Source organism: Amblyomma maculatum, chromosome 11 (genome assembly GCF_055883805.1).
Source record: "Amblyomma maculatum isolate TAMU_Amacu chromosome 11, ASM5588380v1, whole genome shotgun sequence".
Classification (NCBI taxonomy): Eukaryota; Metazoa; Arthropoda; class Arachnida; order Ixodida; family Ixodidae; genus Amblyomma; species Amblyomma maculatum.
In genome coordinates this window covers 127,754,660-127,773,247 of record NC_139354.1, presented here as the reverse complement: position 1 = coordinate 127,773,247, position 18,588 = coordinate 127,754,660, and the positions used below count along the sequence as shown (strand labels likewise).

Here is an 18,588-nt window from a genome sequence, read left to right as displayed (position 1 = left end):
TGGGACGTAGCAGCGTAGTTTCTTCAGCATCCATGTGGACTTCTTATTAAAGAAAGGTATTCTAAATTTTGCTTTCATACGTGATAAAGATTTTACCTTGGTGACAAGCTCTTGAAAGGAAAAGATGGGCATGAGCGGCACTTCCTTATTTTCTTGCTCTTTGGGAATACACTATTGAGACTTGTTACCTGCATATGTAGAAAAAGTATGTGTGACTGCATATTGTAGGGTAACTATAATATACTTCATCATTCTCTAGCATTGCTCTTGTATTCACCTATGTGCTTGGTGTAGCCGGTCTCCTTCAGTAATTACTTAGGTGTGTGTTATCTGCTATGGCTAACATAGGCATCACTCAGGAAAAATGGGAGCAAAAGGGCATAGTGGCATCACTTGCTGGTAGCATGTACCAAAATGTACGTATAAATACTGATACGTTGCCGCTCAACATGCTTGATTTGCTTGATGTAGCAAATGTCAGAGGAGAGAGTTGCTGGTAGCATGCACCAAAATGTACGTTTAAATACTGATACGTTGCCGCTCAACGTGCTTGATTTGCTTGATGTAGCAAATGTCAGATGAGAGAGTTTATCTGATGACCAAGCATACTGGCGTGTAAATTTCACTCCTTTCTTTCCGGGGCCCCTACTGTGATAAACTAATGTCGAATGATATAGAGGATCAAAAAGAATACAACTAAACACAGCAATAGTCTCTATCTCCTGAGGGTGTTTTGCAGGTACTAGTTTGTACAGAAAGTGGTTCGAAACCTGTTAGCATATTTTGAGGAAAAAGAGGCATCTGAGTGAAGAGAGATGTGTGTGATGCCAGCACAAAGCGTGTGAAATTGGCAGATAAATTTTGAGCATGTATATTTCCTTTCTAGGTGACACCATGATAAATTTCATATGGCTGCTACATCAAACACACAATGTTGTTGCCATCGGAAACCAAGTGTTTCTGTGTCAAGGGTTTGTGCAATAAATGAAGGTATGAATTTGCATCTGTTTCTTTCACCACTCTCACTTTTCACGAAATATTACACGCATGTGAACAGCGAGTAAAATACACATTATTATTGGACACTTGAAATATAGTTAGCATAATACAAATTATTAATAGTTTGTATGAACATGATTCTTTAAAATAACGGTGGCCAATTATCGGAACACAGTCGTTAGAGTGTCCATATATGCTATCAATAGGCTAATCATAGGAGGTATAAATACGTTCTATGTAAATACATTCTATTCAATCACGGTGGTCAATTGTCGGAAGGGAGGTCATACATAGATCATACGTGTTCTAAAGACTTTCTTTTGATGGTCGATAGCTTCTATGATCATATTGTCTAAAGACATCGCATAAAGTGATCATAGACATTTTTGTAAGGGTGGGCACCAAACGGCCACCTCCTTCTGTCATTACAAGGTATTTGACTTCCGGCTGAGCTTCCCACGCAAGTCGAGGGTATTTCCTTTGAGGCTGGGAAAGCTATTTCCCCTCACTCTAAAGGTGCCCAGGAGTGGGCTCACCTTTAGTGGCGCATTAATAATAACCGTATAATTTTTAATGACTGACACCAGACTTCTTTCGGAATCGTTTAAACGTGGCCTATCACCTACGTGATTAGATCGTTAAATTTTGAATTATGAAATATTCGGCAGTTTTGTTTCTTACATTTTGCTGATGTCTGAGCATCCACACGTCGTTACAGCTGTAGTTTTCTTGCAGTTGCGTTAAGCAAGGTGCAAATTTCAATTTCCGTTAACATTTTAGAGCACGTTCTGACATCAGGTACGAGAATTGTGAGAAATTTAGATGTTTAGATGTAAATAATGCGCGGAATTAAACGGCAGCGAGCAAGTGCCGAAGCTGCTTAATGCCTTTCTGTCAAAGTAGTATTTCTGGCTGCCAGAGTTAAATATATGTGTACAGTTGACAGGAATTTCATGACTGAAGCATTGCGAGCTCTACGTGGCTGTCATTCCGGGAGTGCCACCTGTATCTGTAAACTTCATAAATTGTTAGCGCTCTGGTCGTAATAAGCTTTTTTTTAAGGTAAGAGTTACGACGGGAGATCGACCGAAAAGGTTGTCAGTTGCACGCAAATCTAAAGCATATGAGTTGTATATGAGTTCTCAAACATAAATGAAAGATTCCGTCATCTCAATCTAACTACTTCTAGCACCGATGTTGCAATCAATAATTTGCGGCCAGGATGAAGTATAATAGTGCACCTTCTGGAAAGCGGTAGCTGCTGTTTTAGTAGTACTTAAAGGCTATTATTATACTCCCCGCACTGTTTTGGCGTCTAACCTACTTTATTTCAGCAAAATAAGTCGAACGTACGAAAGTGGATTTTCGTTCAGCATTTTATTTGGTTTCATTTTATCCCTGCTCTGTGAGCTGAGCCATGTCCGAGAGTAGACGTACCTAAATCTTGAATTATTTTGGAATCACGAATTTGCTTCTGTCCCCTTGACTCTACAGTTATTATAGCTGACCATGCAGCAGTGCTCGGAGGCCAATGGTGAGGAGGTATTGTTCAAAGGCCATTGCAATATAAGTTCGACAGTGGTAATCAACTTTGCGCTGGATATTTGCTGAGTAGCCTGTGTATTCTGTTAATCTCTCAAGTTTAGTAGTGTAGAATCGAACATTGTTGAATTATTATCAAATAATAGTACAATCCCGTAATTGTTTTTTTCACAAAGGTTTTTGAATGTGATGAACTTAGTTTTAGTTCTTGGCATATCTACAATTTACGCCGGCACCGCCAGCGAGAGCCTGTATCCATGGCCCAGCCTTCCCGGGCCGACAGAAGCTGAAAACGATGTATGACCACCGTGCATCACCCATGCTAAGAGACACGGCATGAATAAAGCTAGAAGAGGCGACGTTGTGTATGTCTTATTTTTAAGCATTGCTTACGCTTCAGACACATTAGACCGGGCAATATCTTCAGCAAACCATTTTGTCTCAGTTACAGCAGACATTCACTGAGGTCTAGCACAAGGCCTCAGAGTTGTTTATTTGTATTACGTGTAACAGATACACGAGCAGTGATGTACAAAGCTTGTAGAAATTTACATTACCCTCATATTATCAATATCATAATGGCCTCCCCATGTTATGATGTCTTGTCTTCTGCGAGATCAGCCACTTGCTCGCACCCTGTAATTGCTCTTATTCCTCTCAGAATGCAAATGCGCACATCACACAATGGGCGTATCGGTAATAACACGCACATTTAGCGCCCTGAACGACTCATGACATTTAGAGTACAGTGTTCTCTTATACGCACTAGCGGCAGCAAAATGCACTTAACATAAACGGATTACAACCGCTATCAGGATGAAAAGAGAGAAGACTTCGTAGCATTTAGCGCAGGACAGCGCCGACATATATATGAGTAAAATGACCCAGGTTTTTGACATCCATTCCTAAAATGAAGAGGAAGGATGGCTATGGGTAGCTAGATTACTACGAAAAAAGGAGCCAGGTGATAGCTAAAGGACAACTGGAATGAAGGAAGAAAGTGGAACTTTATTTCTCAAAGGAAATGTATGAGTTAGGAACGTGATCACCAAGTTCTTCTAGACCATGGAAATCCCAGGCGTCACTGGCATGTATATGCCACGTCACGTCGAGGGATGAAATATCCGGGCTTTAGCTGGCGTTCACGTTTTTTACGTGTCATGAAAGCGGTCAGGCATGAGTTCCTTCGAAGGCAGGTGGGCCAACAATCCGAAATGATATGATTTATTGATGTTATTTAGCTACAGAAGCCTGGGGTATGGGTATATGTTGAATTAAAGAATTTGGAAAAAAACGAATCAGCTAGGGAATGTAAAAGTTTGAAGTCTTCTCCAAACTACCTGTTTATCTCTAGGAAGTGAGTTATATGGTGTCAGGTGAATAATAATATAGGCAGAAGTGAAAAGCAGTCAGACGTTCCGTTAGTGACGAAGGGAGAATTAAGAGAGCTTTAGAAACTGTGAAACGGGAAAAGCAGCTGAGGAGGTAATCAGGCAACTACAGATTTGTTGAAGGGCGGGGAATATCGTGCTAGAAAAACTGGCCACCGTGTTGACACAATGTCCGGTATCATTGACGGTTCCAGAGTAATCAAGAACGCTAACAGTACCTTAATTAGAAACAAAAGAAATGCTAAGGACATTGAACTGACAGGCAGATTCGCTTATTTTAATTGTACATCAGGAGTATATTAGTGTAATCACAAACGGAAACAGGACAATATTATAGTTCAATCTAGCAAAATATCAACCAGGATTTAGTAAATGGTACTCTACTATCGATCATAATCATACCATTAACCAGGTGATAGAAAAATTCTCGGAATATAAGCAGCCCTTATACATAGCCTCAATTGATTACGAAAAAGCATTTGACTCAGTAGAAATCTCGGTGGTCACACGGGCGGTGCGAAATCAGAGTGTAGACGAGCCGTATGTGAAAGTACTGCAAGAAATCAATAACCGCTACAGAGAAAGCACAATTCTGCATAAAGAAAGTAACAAAACTTATCTAAAAAAAGGTGTTAGGCAAGTAGACACGATCTGCCCAGTACTATTCACAGCTTGATTAGAAGAAGCATTCAGAGACTTGGAATGGGAGCAGTTAGGGATAAGGGTAGATGAAGAATACCTGAGTAATCTGCAATTTGCTGAAGACATTGCATTGCTAAGCAACTCGGGGGATGAACTGCAAATAATGATTGACGACTTAGACAGGAAAAGTAGAAAGGTAGGCTTGAAAATCAATATGCGGAAGACTAAGGTAATGTTGAACAGCCTCGGGAAGAAACAGCAGTTCACGATAGGTAGCAAACACTGGAAGGGTTAGGCGAACATGTCTCTTTAGGAAGAATAAGATTGTGATTGAGCGTAATATGAAAGTATTCACAGATTGTGACTAGCAGCTTACCGGTATCGCTCAAAAAGAAAGTATACATGAGATGCATTTTACCTGTACTCACCTATGGGGCTAAAATGTGGAGGCTAGGGAAAGGGGTCTACTTAAGTTGAGGACAACGCAGACTGTTATGGAACAAAATATTATCGGGGTAATGTTAAGATATAGGAAGCGCGATGAGTGGGTCAGAGAAATACCTCGAATCAAGAACGTTCTAGTAGAAATCAATTAGAAGAAATGAGCCTGTAGTGAGTAGAGAGAACAACCTATGGCTGTTTAGGGTAACAAATTGGGTTTCAAGGGAAAGTAAAAGTAGCAAGGGGCGGCAGAAAGTTAGGTGGGCGAATGAGGTTTTGATGTTCGCAGGCGTCAACTGGATGCAGCTAGCACAGGAACTGGTTAATTGGAGTAATATGGTAGAGGCTTTCGCCCTGCAGTGGGTATAGTCCGGCTGATGATGATTATAATGATGGTGAGGAGGAGGAGAAACAATGTCCCGAGCAATGTTGAGTATTCTTCCGTTGATATAAATATATACGGCATGTTTAGAGTCGCTCACGATGATGATGACTGGTGCAGATTACAGCCGCTGCGATGGTTATTTGCGCAGCAGCGAGTTCGTGGTTTTGATGGTTTCAGACATGGGCACTCTTGCCGGTCTTCCTATCTTGGCTTCCGTGTTCACCCAAATAGTAGAACTGTGCGGCTCGTCTTGACTAGTGGCAGCGTCTTGAATAAGACGTCTTTCAGTTTTTGTAAACTTTGATGCAAGCTCCTCGCTCTGAATTATTAAGGAATAACAGCGCGGATACGAAGGACGAGGAAGAAGACAGCACCTGATCTGTTTCTATCAACTGCAGTTTATTAGAAAGAAAAATATGTACCAACTAGCTCAACTTTCCGTGTTATTGAGCTCTGAATTAGCTCAACTGGAAGGAGAAGATTGTTTGGATTCAATGGCATTAATGATCTGAATGTATCGTAAGTTTAATCGAAACGTGGGTCAAAGAAGCGTGTACTAGTACCTCGAGACTGAAAAGTGGCCCGTGTTACCAATGTGAATGTGCCAGTTCGTAGTAGAAATATGATTTTCCCTAACCCTCGCGCTCAGTCTCCGGGAACAAAAACAAGGGGGGGGGGGGGGGGGAATGGGCCATGCAGCCCTTCTCTCACTTAAAATTCTGCGCTTATGGCTTAACCAAGTGTAGGAATCATTGGATGATTAAGCCGCAGAAAAGGCCTTGAGAGTTGATGCGGTCGAAGCAAGAGCTGAGCTCAGATTTTGTACTAGAGAATATCATACTCGTTCTCTCAAAATATTCTGCCTTTTAAGTTGCTTTCGGGCCAACATTAGGGTCCATATACTTCTCACCAGTTGTTGAAGAACAGCACCTAATAAAAACGGCACTCCATCAAAGAAACATACGTCGTCGGTTGAAATTTCTGCTGCACTCTAGCCTCCAAAGTAACTCTCTCATCTAAACAAATGCGAAGCGAAGTGACATGGCACCACTCAGAATGCAGCAAAAAGTACGCTGGCGTAAAAATTGTGAATCAAAATCACCGGCGTGGGAGCCAGTTATTTCCTTATCACAGCCGTGAGGCCGACGCCGACCTTTGTTTAACATAGTGCCCTTGCGCTGTCGTTTATTATGAGCTGTTGTCTTCAGCTGATATTTTTACAGTGTATAATCCCAGTGCAGAGTTTTTAACTTATTTTGAACCTGACCTAAAGGAGCATCGCTTTGAATATTGTTAAAGACGGCACCGCATTTGTAAAAGGCGGGAGAGCTTCCAAGCTTTGTTGAAGCCCAATGAGGGCAGAAGACCTCACGGAAGAACGCGAAGCTAGCGCCAACACGGCCGACATGACAGATGATGCATTGTTTGACCAAGTGCGAAGTTTCCCTCGCTGGCCTCGCGATGCGAACGAATGTGAATGCGCTCTCGGAAGCGCCATCTGCACACTAGTCGCAAAGGTCGTCCACGAATACAGACGATGCTCGAAGGGGAAACATGTGCGCCGCCAAGACCGACAACAACGTGTGGCAAACAACGGTGAGTTCCTGGAGCCTAGGTTTCTTTCATGTCCATTAGTTTCAAGGAAAAGACATACCCGCTGTTCTATTCTCGACACGAACCACGCCAACGAATAGGCCATTTTTTCTTTCGTTTGGAACAGGTGGATAACAGTGCAAGTGGGATTTGACTCGCTTAGTGTGGTGTGAAATAAACGCAACGATGCGAAGCGCAGATGACTAAAGTAGACAAGGATATTCTTGTTTCCTTCGTTTCTACGTGTTTAGTGCGGTTACGCTTAATCAATATCACTTAGCACGGCTGTCCTCGCAAATCCAGCTATCGCTACGGCAACACCGGCATTCAAAGCCTAGGCAAAAACATTGGATATGATACATGCAAGTGCATCGCTCATGCAGCGCATGCGTTGGTTCGCTATTTGCTCAATATGTTCTGGTCAGCAGATAGGTTTCTCACTTACTACACCGAGGTATAGGACAGAGACAGTACGGAATAACATTTCTGATAGTCAAACGTTCATTTCGCATGTTTACGCTATAGAACAAGACATAAAATTTGTAAACAAAATAATATGAACAGCATAAAAAAATATAAAGTGAACATAAATATAGCACTTTCGACAAAGGTAAAGCGACACCACACTGTATGAGCATGCCGGGCGCCACTTGCGAAGGGTCACAACATAGTGCCCTGCAAGCTGTTGAAATGCGCACTTTAGGTTTTCGCCCCTCCAACCAAATATCATATGTTCAATTGCATATAGGCATTGTTGACGAGGGTGTTATGAATTATAGTAGCGAGTAATTATTAAAACTGTGAAACAAAACATATGTCTCCAAGGAAAATATGTAATCCAGAGTGTATGAAGCCTTTTCGCGATATATGTTTATTTTAAATCATCTATACTGTTCTCCCCAGCAGCTGGCAGTCCAAATCCTTTTCCAGCCATCTCAACAATAGCCATGCCCCAAATTACAATCACTCCGGCAGGCATAGCTAATCTAATCAGTTCACTCAAGACTTCTTCATCGGCTGCTTGCGACCAGATCAATAGCAAACTACTAAAAAATACCTGCGTAGTATCATGCCAGATACTGCATCTAATATTTGCCCAGTCATTAGAATCCAGAGACGTCCCTGACGACTGGAAAATAGCAGAAATTGTCCCAATCTTCAAAAAAGGTAACGGCACAAACCCTTCCAACTACCGTCCTATTTCTTTAACCAGCATCTCTTCCAAATTACTTGAACATGTTATATCATCCAGCCTAATGAGCCGGCTCGATTCCATAAACTTCTTTTATTCCCATCAATACTGTTCTCAAAAACACTACTCCTGCGACCCTCAACTGGCTGAATTCACTCATGACATCCTTCACTTTATGGACAAAAACGTGCAACTTGACGCCATATTTATAAATTTATCAAGGCCTTCGACCGCGTTCCGCACTCACACTTGCTCGCAAAACTTTCCTCTCTAGGTATCCCTGATAATATAATAACCTGGATCAATCAGTTTTTTTCTTGGACGCAGGCAATTCACATCAAGCAATTGCCACCGCTCATTCCTTTCTAATGTTACATCAGGTGTCCCCCAGGGTACCGGCTTATCCCCGCTACTCTTTTTAATTTACATCAATGATCTCCCAGCTAATATAGATACTAAACTAAGAGTGTATGCGGACGACAGTGTCATCTATAGTCCCATTCGTCATCTCACAGATAGCCACCTACTACAAAAAGACATTGATGCAATAGCCACATGATATGACACTTGGTTCATGCCTTTAACCTGGACAAATGCCAACTCTTGTCGTTCTCCCGCAAACGAACAGTAATTCAGCATTCATACACTATCAACGCTACCCCGGTTGCCAAAACATCATCCTACAAATACCTTGGATTATATCTTTCATCTTCGTTATCATGGGTCATACACGTCCAAACAATATGCTCTCATGACTCACGTTTTTTAGGTTATTTACGGCGCTACCTCAAATCAGCATCCCCAGAAGTGAAAAAACTGGCTTATCAAATTTTCGTCCATCCCAAACTAAATTTGAATGATCATCTGGCACCCATCTCAAGCCCACCTCACCACCGAACTCGAAGCCATCCAAAATCGTGCAACTCGCTTCATCACTCCTGAATACTCCAAAGAAAACCGCATCACTGAACTCCCTGCTCACTCTAAAGTCACGCCGCATCATCTCCCATCTTTGCCTACTGCACAGCTTCTTTTACCACCCTGCTTCCAGACACCCTTTCCTAAAACCACCGCTCAGAACGTCCAATCGCCTAAACCACAGCCTCCCCATAGCAGGTATCAGGAGCCGACACGATTACTCACTGGAGTGCCCTACCTAACGACATAGTTTCATTCGACGATCGCAAATCATTTCGCACAAACCTCGCTAGTCGTTTCCAAGATGTGTAAGCATTTCATCTGTGTTATCATAAATCATTCATTGGCTTTCAAGTTTGCTTGCCGCCACACGTGCATTTCTTGTTTTTTTTATGCATGATGCCACGGATACCTTGATTCTCTTTATATATTTTATTTTCCTTGCCTTTTACAATTGTATATGTTTGTGTTAATTGTACCTGCCTTCATCAAGATTTTATTTACCGCAACTGTAGCCCCTCCTTATGTAATGCCCTGGGGCCCTTAAGGATCAAATAAATGAAATGAAATGAAAGAACACTGGGAAGAGTTCTGTGGCTGGGACTCTAAATTTACAGTCCTGCACTGCTAAAGCGTGTGCAGGCCTCACTCAGCCGAATGTTCTCAGCGAAAAATAACTGCAGGCGTGCTCAGGAAACGTCTACGCATTGGATCTCTAATGCACCTATAAAAATGCGAGGGTAGTCAAGTTGCACGCCAAGATATATATGCCTTATACGATTTCTCACTAACACGGAAAACTGAATGACAAGACCGTAGACCCGTAGACGACACAGTTCTCTAAGCTTCCGTGTCAGGAGATGTATTTTTCAATGCACTGAACGGAGTCTTTGCACCGTCGTCAGTGTTTCTGTAGTGTAGACCGCCGTAAATATCAGATTTTTTTTTTTCAAAGGAGTGTTCTCTGATGAACTGGTTGGTTTTTAGCGATTTCAATTATTATACGAACCGTATTTCGTAATGAATGTTTATTTCGTCTGGGGGTCGGTTTTGCGCCAGATGTGAGTACCGCAAGTGCCTATCTTGTCTGCCTTTTTCTGCCTGCTCCTCATTTCACTGTAGAAACTAATTGCAAGACGCACTTGAATGGAATACTGAAAGTAGGATGCACGTTATACAGGAAAAGACATTGCTGCAAAGTCAACCTCTAATCTTTTTGTTTCTGGAGAACACTGGTGCTAGCCTAGCAATAGAGCTTCCCTTATCCATCGGGTGAGATATGGACCAATCGGCTCCGAACTCGGTACCGACTAACTTTCAGGAGCGTTCTTTCTTCATTTACTATCGAGTGTAATTCACAGAATGTATCCGGGTACTTGACGGATAGCAGTGATTTTTTCCTCGTTTTGGCCGTCAAAGTGTACATCAGTCATGATTGGTTCAGTTGCACATATGAATACATTTCTTCAACGTCGGCTAAAAAATACAAGAAACATTTTGTTGACACAATAGCATTTCTGCGCGGCTTTGCATCGGACCTGTTGCGACAACAAAATATTTTCTAGTGACATCAGAAATTTCTGTAGTCCCAAATAAAAGCAGTGCACAGCTAGAGAGTACAGAAAAGTACTACCGAAAAATTAAAAGGCTACGAAATAGTTCTATAAGACAGAAAAAATTTGCCGCTACGACAGCAATACCGAATACTTCATGTTGTTTTTTTACGTGGTTCTGTAATTTTGCTTCTATATTAGGTGCTTCATCTTCTTGAAGCAGGTGTTGATGGCGTTACTAAGGCTTGTGTTGGAGGTCACGTACTTCTGGCGCATGATGGTGCGACAAAACGGATGAACGCATTTCATTAGTTCCGTTTTTACCGTTTCAGTAGAGCGAACTATGTTTCACTGCCCTCCGAAAAGTATGTCTTGGAAGTCTGTGTGAATGTTTTGTTTTCTTTCGTTCCACGTACCTCGGGCCACATCTGGGCAGAAGACCGGCCTTCTTCTCTATGCCTTTGCTCTACTGTGGGTGTTGTGGATACTCTTCGGATATCGCAGCAGTCTACTTCCAGAGCATGGTATGTAGTCACTGTAGGGCGCTCATATTGAAATGACATTGACAGGGCCATCGAAATGACATTGCGATTGGAAGAAAGAGCACTGAACAAGGGTAGAATGGGGAAGCCTCAGTTCGCAGGTAGAGCCAAAGTTTCCACAACAGGACCTGTTTTCGCCTGGGCACAGCTATCATAACTGGCAAAGGTTTAAATATGCTTTTTTTTCCGAAGAAGAAACGCTGGGGAGGGGGAGACTGGCTGGGAAGTGTTCTGAAAGCGAATGAAATTCAGTGCCAGATAGTTGACAGCTGAGAAATAATGTTTTACGTAAGTCAGTTGCGCCCTTTAAGCATCACATTATGTATTAGGCTCATGGAGAGGACTGTCATCCACCTCAGCACATCTCGTCGAAGGTCAGCGGAGATCGGATTATAGAAGGTGCTTATTCAAGCGCGCCTATTTGTCCCGTCCACGCATCTGAAAGTTTAAAAATTTCAGACTCACATAACACATATCTCAAATGAAATAACAACCCCGGTACTTGGTAATAAATGTTTGAATACACTACCGATTCGAGCATCCAAATCAAGCACAAAAATTAATATAGAATGTTGTTTGCTGATCGTTTTAGTTGGAAATATACTGTTTCTCGATTACACTGCTTTAGTATAGTTAGTGGCGCGGTCATTCGTGATTAAAGTGGCTTATCTGTTTTACAACGCAAGCCCACCGAGAGATCCCTGGTGTGCGCCTTCGCACAGCAACCACGCCCACAAGTTTGCAACCAGAAAACACCACCTCATCTCCGAAGAAAGCAAGCGCGACAGCCGCTACTAAGAAACGTATGTATGATTCCCAATGCCAGTATACGGTCCTCGACAAATCCCTTGTCAAATTAGAAAGCACAGCAAAGGATTCATACTTCTTTATTTATTTATTACAATACCAATTCAAGGCCCTGGGGGCGTTACAAAAAGGAGTGGAATAAAAACAAAGTGACATTGAAGCAAAATGAAGAAGAGCATAATACGACATCAACAAACACAAAAAAAAATTAAACTTACACAAAACACAAGGTCACATTAAATAACAAGGCCGATTACTCAGACACTGCTCTTTTCAGCAGCTGTTTTGAACACTTGTCAGAAATATCCGTAATCAAGGTGGGCAGGTGGTTCCAATCGCTGATCGTCTTCCGTACAACAGAGCTAAAATATGCATTTGTCCGGCAGTATGGAATGCGTACCTTATGACTATGATCTGTGCGAGGTGATATGAACGATGGCTATGAAAGAATGTCCCTTTTAACTTGTGATTGCGATAGTAAATCTTGAGAAATGTTAGGATTCGCGAGAGTTTTCTACGAAGGGAAAGGCAGGTTCAAAATGTTTTTCATATCAGTTATGCTATTAGTACCGGGATAACTTAGAAAACATAAAACAAGCGCTACGATTCTGTGTTGATTCTAAAAGGTTGGTTAGAGTTTCGAGTCCCGGATCCCAGACCGAGCACGCGTATTCCAACTTTGATCGCACAAAAGTTTTGTAGAGCAGCCATAGAACATTTACGGCGCAAATAACCAAGCATGCGGTTAGCATTGTTAATAATGTAATCGATATGTGTATGCCAAGATAGGTTAGCAGTTGTATGAATGCCTACATATATATACGTGGTTGCGTGTTCCAGCACAGAGCCTGAGATTTGGCAGCGACTAGGATTAACAGCAGCAGTTCGATGTGAATTGCGCATAACCTTACACTTATTAGTATTTAGTGTCATGTGCCAATGGTTAAACCAACTGGATACCTTATTAAAGTCACACTGAAGAAAGGGTGGGTCTGAAATGGAACTGATTACTGGGTAAGTTATGCAATCATCTGCGAAATAACTAATTGTATAGTTAATACAGTTAGGTAGATCATTGATGCATATTAGAAACAATAATTGTCCCAGTATTGAACCTGAAGTTACGGACCATGATGAAGAAACCATGTTAGTTGCTGTGACGAACTGACTTCTGCTACGCAAAAAACAATCGATCTCTGAAAAATATTCGGGTCTATGTTCAGTTTTCTGAGCTTTAAACAAAGTAGCTGATGGTTCCCAAGCAGCACGCCATCAATGGACCGTCACTGGTTCAATATTGGGATATATTGGTCCCAATATTGGTCAATATTGGCATCTGATTGGGGCGCGCAAAGAGCCAAGATGTATGCCAACCAATTTGATTACTCTCCTATCAAAGCCAGTATTGGCATACTGCCTTGCTTACTGGCATTCAATGGCACTCAGTGACTACTCAATATTTTCCACCCAAGCTCACTAACTGGTTTTTATATCACTGCTATCCCGCCAAGCTCAATGGGCATCCAATATCTTGTATACATGCTTATTCACTGGATATTTACAACTGGCATCCAGCCAGATTTATCGGCTACCCAATATTTCCAATCCAATCCTGCCCAGTGGTTTTGCATTATTGGCATCCAGCCAGAGCAATTGGCAATCCTGCACATTATAGTGCTTAATGTTTCAATAATCAGTACTACGGCTAGTTGCTATTTCGCGCTATGGCTAATAGGCAACTACAAAGCCATCTCATACGTATGCAGTGCTGATATTTTTAATGTAGCTTTTTATTTAAATAAAGCATGCTGAGAATATCCATGCACAGAAAATAATACAGCTCAAAGGTTCATTGCATGGTGATTTATTAGGTGTGCATGATTTACAGGGCATGGAAATATTTAGGAAGAACTCAGCCTTCAGTGCTAGTCCTGTTTTTGCGTCCATTGGCCAGGTGTTCCCAGGTCCCAGGTTGGAGGAAGGCGATGAGTTCATCGCAGCTTCTTTTGTGGTCGGTTGTAGGGGCAGCAGCTGCCAGCAGCCTTTAAAAATATGGACTTGAGCAGCGTGCTTAACAATGTATTTCCTTTCGCAGATGGCACCTGGAAATAAAAGCAACATTCATAAATCCCATTAAGCGAGAAAACTTTTGGAAAGTGGATGTACAGCTCGACCGTTTAGTAAAAATGCAAAATAGAGCACCACCTGTTGGCCCTCAGACTACTTTCTTGTCTGGTTTACTCAGGTTGAAATAAGCTGCATACTCGGTGAGGCCCGCCATATTAACTTGGTTACATTGGTTGCCACATCTGGCAGTGCACGGCTTCCCATGTGGATGTGCTGTTGATGCTGTAAACCTAAAACAAAATGATATTTGCCGTTAGCTATTCGTTAAACGGTAGTCAGTGCTTGCCCCCTTCTACTTGTAGTGCCTTTCAGATCGAATATCTGTAGAAGAAAGACGCCGTCATAACTGCATGCTTCTAATCAATAGCTTTCCTTTTAATAGTTTTCGTTAGGATAGATTTCCGCAAGAACTATAAGAAACTACAAAAGAAAACAGAGACGCAAAAAATGGCAGTCGCACTCCGACCGCGGCTGCTAAAATTAGTGTTCACCGCATCATTACTGCAAACAGAACATTTTAAAATTTATCAAAGCTGCAGCCAAAACAACGTACGACACATATGCTTTGGGGTTTGTATAATATACTCAAATTGAAAAAATAAAGAAATCCGTAGCTTAGCATTACGTTTGTTGTGGGAACAAGTTTGTACGTGTGGTAAATTATAAGAACTATGGTAGCAACTGTAAATAAGAATCCCCTTTTCAGATTTTTTTTTCATTGAGTTCTTCACGCGGACAGTAGAAGCTCTTGCACGTAGAAGATAGTGTCATGTTTCAGGCAAGCCCCTTTTTTCTGCGCGATATAACAATCTATAATTGTGGATAAGTGCATTTTTGAACGAAAAGTTTTTTTTATTATTTCCGCAAACAATCAAATTTAGCAGTAAGAATAAGTGCGTCGGCAGATATTCTTTCCGGACGCTTTTAGTTTTCTACAATTGATAGTAAAACTGCACCTGCTGACTATTTTATGACACTTCTACTACTCGGGATTAGCGCAGGAGAAAGATCAAACACGTGAATAAGCTATACGTCGTTTAGACCATTCTAAACACGCATTCATAACGGCAAATTACACTATTAAATATTCGCTCGCAACTAAAAATCATGTTCCAGAAAGCCCAACTTAACCTTGAGTTTTGAATATAGTATGTAAGAGAAATTGGATCACTTCAGACACACAACACGCGCTATGAAGTTGTAACTTGAAAATCACACAAAACACGCATCATGCTTTACAGGGCCACATTTTTCTTTTGCAATACAAATTGGCCACCTCTGCGCCGTAAATTTTGTCTTTGTGACCAGCGTTTATGCATACAAAATAGAGCGCTTAAAATGCAGTTCAGAATTGACTGGCGTGGTGCGGTCGAAATAAATGGCTTTCCATTCTCGCAAGCATATCGGTTATTGACATGATGATCAAGGCTTGCAACATACAGCACCAAATCATGCAAAAAAAGTTATCTTACCATACGGCTAGCGCAGATTCCCAGACCTCAGTTGCAATAATCCAAAATGAATGTTGCCACGCAAAGTACATCCCAGTGATATGATGATTTATTACACCTTGTAAGAAAAAGTAGCGATATTACAACGAGACAAAGCAAGAAATTGTCTCAGAAAGCTCAGTTATGAACAAACAACTTAAAATGCTGGTGGTACTCACAGTTATCCTCTTTTAGGCATGGTCATTAAAACGAATTGGAACTTTCACAATGCTTGGATTTTCGGTTCTGCTGTCCAAAACTGCGGGAGCTCGAGCAGCTCGAGCGGGTGGGGATTGTGTGGCCGGCCGGACGCCTCTGAATCAGCCGCTTGTGTCGAGTTTCGAGGCACTTTGGAAGGGGGCAAAAGGGTTGTGTTTTCACTCTCTCTCTCTCTCTTTTTTTGTTTGAGATCTGTCGAAAGAGGAAGCATAAAGCTCGAAAGGCGGTGAGAGAAATGAAAGAGGTCCCGTAGAACCGCGCGAGCCCAGAAGGCTGCCGGCCAAGGAAGTTGGCTCCCCCCACCCCTCCCAACGTCCCATCTCCCCTTCCCCCGGACGCCAAGAGTGCCGCCGCGACATTAGGCCGGTATAACCCGCGTCCGGTATCCCCCCCCCCCCCCCCTCCCTCAAGCATATATCCCACAGATCCTAGAAGAAGTTGGCGGGAAGGAAGGGAAGATTGCGGGGGAGTAGAGTGGGGGGCATTGTGAGCAACGCATGCCTAGCCCGGAAGAAAGAATGGGCAGTGAAAGTCTCTGCCCTTCGGCGATGACTGCTTCACGGGGAGAAAAGGGTACAAGATGTGAAGTTGAAAGCGGTTTGGAAAATTGCTTTAGTCAAGGCCCTCGGGCGGAGAGGCGACGAAAGGACGAGAGAATGGAAACCATATGTTCTTTGCGCCAAGCTTGTGAGGAGGAATGCCCAGTTTTGTCCTCGGCTTCGCTAAAACAACGAGAAGTGCGTTCGTAGCTCTTTGGTCGCCTCGACTGTTGGCTCGGTAACATTTTCAGTGGCACGATAATTTCGCTACATTTTGTTTTTGCTTATGCAAAATGCGTTTTACCTATGTGTTTCAGTAACAATCACATACGTAAAATAATCTCCAGTTTTCACGGAATCGTTCTTGGGTCGAACAAATGGATATATTTTTTTACTAAAGATGGCACACAGTGTTCATGACGGAGTGCTCTTGAAACGTCATGACGCGCAACTGAGCGATGCAGCAGCCCGTGTACTTGCTGTATTCCTATTAAGGAAAAGAAAAGTGAAAACGACCATAACTTTGGGTACTTCAAGGTTAAAATTCCCATGTTATTAATTTTTTTTTTCAAATCAGGTCGACGTTTAGAGCAAGAAAAAATGCGCATAGAACTAAGCGTGGGCATATAAAACAGCAAGAAATACAAAATACTCGAGGAGCTAATACCTGAAGAACTAAATTGGCAGTAAAGAAAGAATAGAAAGAAAGTAAGGGTCAACATTGAAACTATATCTACGAACTTGGGACAAGGTGTAGACCTCAGAAAGAAGCGCGGTAAAATCATCTTTCAGCCCGCGGAAGCTGCGCTTGTCAAAGCGGCAGAATATTACAGAGAGGAAACCTAATTCTCAATAGTGTGTTAAATTCTTCGAGAGTGGTGTTCTCTAAAAATGCCCCAAAACTGCCTAAATAACGCACTTACATTACTTTTAATATATATGAATTGCCATTAGTTACCTGGCTGACCCGATGAGATAGAATTGTTTAGTTCTCTGGAAGGAAACGCCTTCGGTGCGGTGATTATATGGTTTGATAATTAGGCATAAAATGCCTGAAGAATAGTGTGAGATCTGTGCTTAGGAGCAGGCTGTCAAAAGCTGTAGTCAAATGCATCATTATGAGCCATGTATTGCAGCTTTCGAACAAAAGTAACTTCCATAGAGAGCATCGTTATTATGCAATTTCAATTTTGTTACCATATATGCTAGAGACACATGAGAGCGCATTCATTGCACTGTAGGTAATTGTTTTAAAGTTTTGTTTTTTTCGTTTGCCTTGCCACATGTAGTGCTGTTGATTTTTTTATTATCTTCCACATGCACACAACGTTTCGGCAGTGTGCGATTTACGTCGCATTAGAATACAAACCATTCTAGTACAGTTCAGATTTCTTTTCTTGTCAAGTGAATTAGCTAGACACAGCGTAGAATGTATGTTGCTTGTGTTTTTTCTTTGAGCTGAAATATTTTTGCACTGCTACACCGATGGCCAAAGTCGTTCAGTCTTTATCCGTCTGTTGCTGAAGCCCACAGCAGAGCGCTAAAGAGTACAGGAATAGGATGCAAACTTGTGTTTAGTAGATATTAGAACTCGAAGGCCTTGAAAGCAGCCCAACATATCTGTCTATAAGAACAGCTATTATTGAGGCGTGGTATAGTCGGTGCTGATGCTGAATGCCGGAAACAGCTAGCGTAATGGCGACTCATGCAGTGAGTGTTTGATTGGCTAGCACGATCGATCTCTCTCACCTCTGCTATCGCTTGAACATATGTAGGGTTTCTTTCTATCGCGTAAAAAAAGGCGGGAATAATGATGCTACGCGTGCGTGTTTCCGATCATAGACAAACGTTTACAGGATGTGGATTCACCGGGTATATTCGATCGTTTCTGCGTTTATTATCCAAACGTAGCCACTGGTGTTTGTTCAAGCGACTCACACGTTCTGTTGCATTCTTTGCATTTGAGTACCTTGCGTTTCTTGACTGCGCAGGAGTATTTTCGCGGACACGTATCTATTAGGCTTTTGCTTGTCAGATGTGTGCTCGAGCGTGTGCGTATGCTTGTGCACTCGTATGCGTATATATAGGCCCATAGAACGAAATTCCATGCGCGAGAGTTGTTGCCGAGATGTGTTCAGGATCTGTGCACTGATGTGTCTATCACTTTCAATCATCCTGGTTTGACGAGATTAGAAAAACAAATCGTCT

General features: G+C 42.1%; 1 protein-coding gene across 9 annotated transcripts in view; it reads left to right on the top strand.

The window, feature by feature from the left end:
- The first annotated feature begins 6,851 nt into the window (after positions 1–6,851).
- The window catches only part of LOC146174932 (neprilysin-2-like), a 117,835-nt gene continuing 106,098 nt past the window's right edge, over positions 6,852–18,588 (top strand). For 6 of the 9 annotated variants that reach the window (XR_014702020.1, XM_084584163.1, XM_084584165.1 and 3 more), the window contains exons 1-3: positions 6,852–6,996; positions 11,093–11,180; positions 11,885–12,001. Coding sequence is in view for 6 of the 9 variants with exons in the window: in XM_084584163.1 (XP_084440289.1) it covers positions 6,955–6,996; positions 11,093–11,180; positions 11,885–12,001 (247 nt within the window). In the remaining 3 variants the exon portion in view is untranslated. Of the gene's footprint in view, positions 6,997–11,092; positions 11,181–11,884; positions 12,002–18,588 lie in introns of those variants that run through there. The other 3 variants (XM_084584169.1, XM_084584168.1, XM_084584162.1) reach the window with 2 other exon arrangements.